Consider the following 9151-nt stretch of genomic DNA (forward strand, 5'->3'; position numbering starts at 1 on the left):
CGAAAGAGCAAAACGGTTTCTGTCATTGAAATGCTCCAAGGACGGCGAAAATTTGAAAAAGGTTTCTCCCTTCTTCATTAAAAAAGCACTTCAAGCCATCATTCCAGGAGAGCCAAACTCAGTAAAGAAACTTAGAGATGGTTCCCTATTAATCGAAACAGCCAATAACGTACAAGCCGAAAAATTGTTAAAAGTAGAAAAGTTGCACGATATACCAATCAATGTCGAGATCCACCGTACTCTAAATACATCTAGGGGTGTGATAAGCCACTACGACCTACTATATGTCGAACCAGACGAAATTAAGAAGGAGATGGCTTCCCAGGGTGTCATTGATTGTCGACGACTTACAACGAAGCGTAACGGTGAAGTGATTAATACTACCTCGGTAATCCTCACGTTCGGTTTGGATAAAATCCCGAGCAAAGTCTACCTAGGCTATGAATCGGTACCTGTGAGACCTTTCTTTCCCAACCCGATGCGTTGCTTTCAATGCCAAAAATTCGGCCACATCGCACCGCGATGTGAGGGCAAGAACACCTGCCCGCGCTGTGGCAAGGACAAGCATGACGGTGAGAAATGTTCATCGGAGCCTTACTGCGTCAACTGCGAGGGCACGCATCCATCGTACTCCCGAGATTGTCCCGTCATGAAAGATGAAAGGAGGATAATGGAAATAAAGACCCTGGAAAGAATCCCCTACTCCGAGGCACGAATGAAATACCGGTCACAGATGGCCCCAACATTTTCAAAATCGTATTCGCAAATAGTCGCAACCACCACTAAAAAAACTACATGTACCATCTCTACTCAGACTTATAATGATTTTCGCATTGAGAGCACGAAGATGCCCACACGAGAACAAAAAAAAACAGAAAAGCAAATTAATAAAGTCACAGACAGGAAAAGTCATTCTAAGGCGGTTTCCCCTAAGAAAAACCCAAAATCTACTTCTGAGGATGCTGGGAATAAGCGGGATAAAACACCCCCACCCACATCCTCTAAAGATGCACAATATGATGCCATGGAAGAAGACCTCTGTGTCTCGGACACAGAAGTGTTCCAGGCCAGGATAAAGCAGAGGAAACAGCGGTTAAAACGTTGATCCTCCGCTCACTGTGTACATACGTACATTTCCAGATTTTAACCTATTTATTTATTTATTTTAACAATTTAAACCATGAATTTTATTCTACAATGGAATATGAATGGTTTTTATAGGCACAAGGAGGAGCTGGTTGTTTTAATTAGAGACTATAACCCCGTCTGCATATGCCTGCAAGAGACGCATTTTAAGCTGACAGACAAGACCGTTTTAAAAGGTTGTAAATTTTTTAGACTTGACGACACCAGTGGTCAGCGAGCCCAGGGTGGAGTGGCAATTGCTATTCGGGAGGCCCTATACACCTCACGAGTGCAATTGGACACTCCGCTGCAGGCAATTGCAGTGACAGTACACGCACCCGAGGCAATTACTCTCTGCAACGTATATCTGCCGGAAGGTGCACCTGTGAGTCGAGTTAATTTAGAATCCCTCGTTCGTCAGTTACCTCGGCCCTATGTTTTAATGGGTGACTTCAACGCACACGACACCCTATGGGGTAGCTCAAGAACTCAGTGCAATCAAAGGGGACACATAGTCACAAATTTTATCAATGACCTTAACTTGTTTTTACTAAACACCGGTGAAAAAACTCGATTCAACAGCTTCAACGGTACCTTCTCGTGTATCGACTTAAGTATTACGACAGGTGGCCTAATGCCTAGGCTTGAGTGGTCCGTACATAAAGATTTATGCGGTAGCGACCACTACCCTATTTTAATAACTAAAGGTGGCGGTTTTATCCACCGTCCGACTCAACCAAGCAATTGGGTTGTCCGCAAGGCCAATTGGTCTCTTTTTAAAAGAAATTTTTATTTTAACCACGACGACAATGTGAATGGTGTGGGGAACATAAAAGTACTCACAGATAACATTCTAGAAGCCGCAAATTCCACCGTACCCCGTTCTAAATGCAAATCTCACAGGCCCACAGTTCCTTGGTGGAACGAGGAGTGCGCAAAAGCTATACAGGTGCGAAAGAGGGCACTCCGAATCTTTAGCAAATATCCTACGGCGACAAATCTCACCGCCTTCCGGCGCCTCAGAGCGAAAGCTCGGCAAGTGGTTAAGGAGGCCAAGAAAGCTTCGTGGGAGGAGTTTGTGTGTTCTATAAACCACAGGACTCCCATATCCAACATCTGGAGGAAGATTAAAAGCATCTCTGGGTCTAACCACAACCCTGCAATTTCATCCCTGAAGGAGACTGACCGAGTTCTGACGACACCTCCCGAAATAAGCGAGTGCTTTGGACGTCGACTTGCGGAGACGAGTCGTAACGGCAGCTACGACGAACCATTTAGAACACTGAAAGATCAGAATGAGACGATACCTCTTACCTTTAACCCGAGAGACTCTGGCGAGGTTTACAACGACCCCTTTTCTCTGTGGGAGTTGACCTCCGCCATCCTCGAATCCCGTGACGGCTCTCCAGGTATAGATACTGTGCATAACGCTTTTCTAAGAAATCTTCCCAAAGAAGCACTCCCCCATATGCTGCGATCCCTTAACCAAATTTGGTCAGAGGGTAGTTTTCCAGACCCTTGGAGGGAGTCCATAGTCGTACCCATCCTTAAACAAGGAAAAGATGGATCGGACCCAAACAACTATAGACCGATATCTCTCACCAGCTGCGTATGCAAGGTGATGGAAAGAATGGTCAACCGTCGTCTCGTTTGGTGGTTGGAGCGGCGGAACCTTCTTTCGGATATCCAGTGCGGCTTTCGACGGGGTAGGTCAACCTCCGACCATCTCGTCAGGACTGACAGTTTCATTCAGGAAGCATTTCTCTTGCGGCAAAACGTAATTGGCGTGTTCTTCGACTTAGAGAAAGCGTATGACCGTGTTTGGCGGTACAAAATTCTGAAGACACTTGATAAATGGGGGTTTAAAGGAAATCTACCTATTTTCATTAAAAATTTTCTGTATGCCCGAGTTTTTAAAGTTAGAATAGGTGAATATCTATCTACCTTATATCCACAAGAAAATGGAGTACCCCAGGGGTCCGTACTGAGCGTGACCCTATTTGCCATTGCGATAAACGATGTGACCGAGTGTATCCGCTCCCCAGTTATGGGCTCCTTGTTTGTTGATGACCTCGCAATTTTCTGCAGGTCATCAAAATTAACGAATGCCTCTAGGCTGATCCAGCTGACTCTGAATAAGCTCTCCGTTTGGTCTCAGAGGAATGGATTCCGTTTCTCTACTGAGAAAACGAAATGCATTCACTTTTACCGAGGACGGGGTGTACAAGCCCCACCGTCCCTATATCTCAATGGTAATGAGCTTCCTTACGTTGAGAACGCCCGATTTCTGGGTATGACATTGGACCGGCGCCTGAATTGGCGCGAACATTTCCGAGCTCTAAGAGACAAATGCTTCAAAGTTCTGAACATTTTACGGTTTCTGTCACATTCGACATGGGGCGCGGATCGTACCTCAATGCTTATGCTGTATCGAGCATTAGTACGTTCAAGGCTAGACTACGGATCGATTGTGTACTCATCCGCCCGTGAGACCTACATGAAACCGCTCTCGACGGTTCATAATACGGGACTGCGTTTAGCAACCGGTGCCTTCAGGACCTCCCCTGTCTTGAGCATTTACGCCGATACAGGAGAGCCTCCCCTAGTCAATCGCAGAGAGACGTTGATGTGCAATTATGCCACAAAAATTTTATCCGCGCCGAACCACCCCTGTTTTAACATTATTTCTCACCCACTGCTTTTAGACCTTTTTAACCGAAAGACAAGATCCACTAAACCTCTAAGTGTTCGCTTCAGAAACCTAATCGCAGAACGCAATTTTACCTTGCCCGCCACGTACCCCACTGGGTACAGCAACGTGCCGCCGTGGTTAATTCCCCGGCCAGCTTTGAGACTTGATCTTACTCGCTGCTCTAAATCTACTACTATGCCGGGAGAATACCAACAACTTTTCAAGAAATTCCGCGCCGAAAACTCCGAATCTACGTTCGTATACACTGACGGTTCGAAATCGGATACCGCCTGTGGGTGCGCTGTGGTATCCCCATATCATGGAGTCCTCAAGGCAAAATTGCATCCGTACTGTTCCATTTTTACGGCTGAGCTCACTGCCATTAGGATTGCTCTCCGATCCATTAAAAACAGTGTTGCGTCATTTATGATCTGTACAGATTCTTACAGTGCTCTCCAATCCATATCTCTTTATTCTCCTTGTCACCCCATTGTTCAGGACATACAAAGCACTCTGTTATCCCTGAGTAAAAAAGGGACCACTATAAGCTTCGCTTGGGTCCCTGGACATGTGGGCATACCAGGGAATGAGAAAGCAGACTCTGCAGCCAAAGATGCGCTCAGGTCTCCGGATACAGATTTTCAGTTAATGCCAGCGGAAGATTTAGGGAATGCCATGAGGGGTATGATTAGACAAAATTGGAAGACGCAATGGCTCGAAATCCAAAATAACAAACTTCGGGAAATAAAGCCCGTAATAACTGCGTGGCAGACCTCTATAAGAAATGTCCGCAGGGAGGAAGTGGTTTTAACACGCTTAAGAATTGGTCACTGCTTATTAACCCATTCATACCTCTTCACCGAAGAGAGAATACAGCCCCAATGCTTAAATTGCGATTGTCCACTAACAGTGCGACATATCCTGACGGACTGTGCAAGATATCGTACTGCACGGGTGAATCACAACCTCGGAGTCAACCTAGCTGAGGTACTAGGAGACACTCCCGAAAACATTTCCCGACTGATAGCATTCCTACACTCAACTCGACTTTTCAATAAAATATAAATGATACCTCTTGTAAATTATTGACACGTTAATTTCAGAACGGGCCTAATCCCCTTTATCAATACCAGTCAGTGAGTGGTGCAAAATGGCCTTAGCCGCCGACGCACCCTATAAAATAAACACTACTACTACTCATTATGCAAAAATTGTCTTGGAAGAAATGTAAAGGAACGAGTGATAATTATCACTCATAAAATTAATATTTTAAATTTAGTTTAAAGTAATTTTGCTAAGGTTTTCTTTAAATGATGCTAATTTCAATACAGAATTGTTTAATTTTATTTATTTCCTAAAATTTAATTGTCAAAGCCCATTTTTTCTGATTGCCTATTCATCGTTCATGATTATTTTTCCATGACATTGTATTTCCTCACAAATATGAAATGGACAAATTGAAAGGGCATAACATGGTCCGATGGTCCATGGATGTGCCTGCTAGATAAATTTTAGTATGTATAATACATAAAACATTAAATTAATTTCCACGCAGATAGAGGCCTACAATACATACGCATACAATAGGAATGATTATTGCCTCATGTTCACATTTAAGATTCTACTCTTGTATTTGGCTGTTACTAAACTTGTTTTATCTTCAGCATAGTAATATATCATAACAAGTACCACACGCTTCAGCTTCGCCTCCTCCGTTTGAAGCTGTATACTTACGATACGCCTCTTGAATTCCTCCTCCATCTGGATGGTCTTTCCAGCAGCCTTGGCGTTGGCTAGCTCCTGTTCCTTGATTGCGCATGCAATCTCTGCTTCTCTCTTCCGGATCCGCTGGATGGCATCCTCCTTTTCATTATAAGGTGCCATGTGCTCCAGCCTAGCTTTCATCTCCTCAATGGCCGCTTCCCTGGTAAATCGTGTCCTTTTCGAACTGGAAGAGGTCCCTGCACCTTGCATCCTCGGAGTGTATGATTCCTCTACCGGTCTGTCCTCAAAATCTGAGGAAATATCATAAAGTTTACCATTAACTAATGATAAACATCCGATTACATTCCTGGAAATGGTGTCAAGAAACTCAACTTAACCTTAGTCATTATAATTATATATTGATATCCAATAACAACTTCCATAAGTCGCAGGAAAATAAGAACACAAAACACAACGGCTAGTAGGATACAGTTAAATTTCTCTTTAAAGAAGTGTTATTCTTTCATGCAAAATCATGATACTGTACACCATTACTAATTTTTGGCTGGCAGATGTTATATGTGATAATTTTTTTAATTGTTGTTAATCTCAGTGTGACACTATGGAATTCCCTCCATTAATGATAGATACATAATCCTTATTTTCAATCAACTTGCCTGATATCTCAGAAACGTTGAGAGGAAGCAAACACTCCGAGGTCCCAACCCTACCCACCGTGGAAACGCTAGGGACCGGCAACTCGTCACAATCCCCAGCATTCAACGGTGAGTAGGAGATGGACGGCATAGCTATTTCCATCTCTGGGGGCAAATCTTCCCGACTGGTGGACGGCATAGGTCCGCCACCAGTCCTCATCCTCTCCTGCCTTTCATCAGCCAGCTCTTTCCTCTTTCTCATCTTCAGGTTATCCCAACTCTTCCTCAATTGCTTGGCGGTGCGCTATAAGAGCGAGAAATTATCGGTAACATTGAGGTTTACGACACAAAATAAATTACTGGACAAACTAAAAATCAATATCCATCACTACAGCCAAAATTTATAATGCTACGTTTATCAAAAACATTGCTTACTTTACCACGAAAAAAACAATTACAACTATTCCACCACCATTGTGGAGTAGTTGTTATCATTACCGCTACCACGCCGATACCAAAAGCTCACAACAATAATTCCAATAGCATTCCATAACATGGAATTATTGTTGTGAAGCTTTTGGTTTCGGCGTTGGAAAGTAACATTTATTTGTATTGCATGGCGTGAATCATACTTCATCTTGCATTGCTAATGAAGGGAAATACGTTACAAGTGAATCTCTGACAGGGACATAATCACAAAGGTTTTTTGCAATCTACTACCAAAATGCACTTGAGGATTCCAGCAAAGAATGGAAAACAAACTTCAAAGATTTATCAACCGATTCTAAACCCCGAAGCCAATGAATGATCCAGGAACTTTAGTAGCGTTCAAAAAAGTCCTTCTTCTGAACAGAGTTATACGAATTATGCAGAACCTTTCCTACAATCGCACAATACATTCATAACCATCATACTTCCTAAGTTACTTACCTTCCGCACAAATTCATTAGAATTAAATTCTTCCTGCACATCCAACCAGGCTTTCGCCTTCTTCGCATTTGATAATGCATCCGTCTTCTTGCTCTCCAAAACCTCCTGATGCTTAACTATGATGTCAACCAACAACTTCGTCTCTTCCCTTGTGAGCCGAACCATACGTCGGTCCTCCATCTTTCTGTCTGTTTCTGTTTCGCGCAATGAACTGTGGGCAGCAAACGTCACACGAAACGTCAAGGACGCGTGACGTAGATATGAGAATTTCAGCGATCAACTCAACACTCACTACTTCGAAGAGGAAGAGATTGCTTTCGTTGTAGGAACGTTCTTGACTGCGAATAGTAGGTGGAGATACATCTCTAACTCTCCCCACTCCGGCGAAGAGTAAGAGAAAGAGATTCGTTTAAAAATGCGGCCCTTACTTTCCTCCACTCCTTCCACTGCTTCACCGCACCACCACAAGAATTTAATTTCATCGTCACCTCACGCCATGCGTCGGCCGCATCTTTTGCCCCAAATTTGGAGGTGAATTTTTCTTTCGCGATATTATCGTTACCTGTAAGATAAAATATTTATATCGTAAGAATTTGATTATCCGTTAGCATTTACAAAAATAAGCACTAGGTATGTTTAAAATCTGCTGACCTTCGACAAATTCTGCTCCTCATTCAGTTTCGCCATTCTTCACGTTGCGCTTGTATGGCACCTACTTCTTAAAATGAGCAAACTCACCAAACTGCATTTCTACTCCAAGGGATTACAGCTACATTGTTTGTGAGGGTGGAAGGAGAATTCAAAACAAAGTTTCGCGGAAATGAGTGAATCACGGATTTTGGAGGCTGTGATTGGCTGAAGTCTTTCGCATGTCTTCTTGGCCTGACGTTGCCAACTCTTGCCGTACGTAAAGCAGCTCCCCTCGCACGGTTCTATCCGTAGGGGACTGGAGCATACCGATTTCCCCTTCGTTCGCTACCCCTACGGGTGGGACCGCACGAAACGAAGACCGTAAGGGAGGACCTCTTGCACTTAGGAGCATAGGGCCCCAGGATTGAAACTCTCTTCTGTCTCATCAAAATCAGCTGGAAAATCGTCATCAGCTGGAAAATCGTCATCAGCTGGAAAATCGTCATCAGCTGGAAAATCGTCATCAGCTGGAAAATCGTCATCAGCTGGAAAATCGTCATCAGCTGGAAAATCATCATCAGCTGGAAAATCATCATCAGCTGGAAAATCATCATCAGCATATTCATTACTGTTGCCGTCTAGAGGCAATTCCTCCCCTAATTCAATATCTATTTCATCCAAATTCTTGAATTCGAAGTCTGCAGCCTCCCCTTTTTCCATTGAAAGTAAAATCTTGGAAATTTTTGCTGTTTGATAGACATTATCAGGCAGTCTGAAGGACTGTCTATGTATGCCCTCTGTGTGGCCCATGAAAGTTGCAAGTTGTTCAATATCATTATCAGTCATATTGAAAATCTGTGAAGTAGTTGCTAGGTGTTTCCTTAGTCTGGTAGATGTAATAGCCTTTGGATTTGCTGCTCTACATGCTTTTACATATTTCTCAAGTGTCTTGTAACCACATAGAGGTGTTTTGAGGTGGAGCTTTCCAAATAAAAACGGGTTTTCATCGCCAACAAAATTTGATCTTACGCTGAGCTAAAGTTTAATGTGCTCTTGAACATCCAAACTAAACAATACGGGCACCCCCTATTCCTTTTACCTCTAATTATGATACGCTTGAACCGTTTCATCAAAACCATTTCCGTGAGTGATATTGCCGAATCGAATGACTCATAGTTTTGGCAAATACTTTCTGACATTTCGTACACATGAAGTAAAATCTCTTATGCTCACATTCGACGAAAAAGAAAAATGAAAGTTAACTTTGCAAGTCCTGTATTAAGCTTTACAGTAGCCTGTGCTATTGATACCAGGTATCCCTGGGTTGGTTACTTAAAAAAACAGGAGGCACGTCATGCTTTTATGTCAGATGTTGGCAAAGTTTTTGACAAATAAACTCATTTTTTTATAACTC

At 43.1% G+C, this 9151-nt stretch overlaps 1 protein-coding gene across 1 annotated transcript; it reads right to left on the reverse strand.

The window, feature by feature from the left end:
• Positions 1 to 6115: 6115 nt before the first annotated feature.
• Positions 6116 to 7651, reverse strand: LOC124166865 (myb/SANT-like DNA-binding domain-containing protein 3). The gene is made up of 2 exons (XM_046544576.1): positions 7108 to 7651; positions 6116 to 6481 (listed from the first exon to the last, which is right to left on the reverse strand). Exons 1-2 carry the CDS (start codon positions 7285 to 7287, stop codon positions 6131 to 6133), a joined length of 531 nt encoding a protein of 176 aa, XP_046400532.1. The 5' UTR covers positions 7288 to 7651; the 3' UTR covers positions 6116 to 6130.
• Between the last annotated feature and the right edge of the window lie 1500 nt (positions 7652 to 9151).

The sequence above is a fragment of the Ischnura elegans genome, chromosome 10, assembly GCF_921293095.1.
Source record: "Ischnura elegans chromosome 10, ioIscEleg1.1, whole genome shotgun sequence".
In the NCBI taxonomy this organism is placed as follows: domain Eukaryota; kingdom Metazoa; phylum Arthropoda; class Insecta; order Odonata; family Coenagrionidae; genus Ischnura; species Ischnura elegans.

Bases quoted from the DNA above. Each gene is read 5' to 3' on its own strand.
- LOC124166865 (XM_046544576.1), bottom strand. From the start codon at position 7,287: ATGGAGGACCGACGTATGGTTCGGCTCACAAGGGAAGAGACGAAGTTG. The intron at 6,482-7,107 runs GTAAGTAACTTA...TCGCTCTTATAG, and splicing joins CTAATGAATTTGTGCGGAAG to CGCACCGCCAAGCAATTGAG.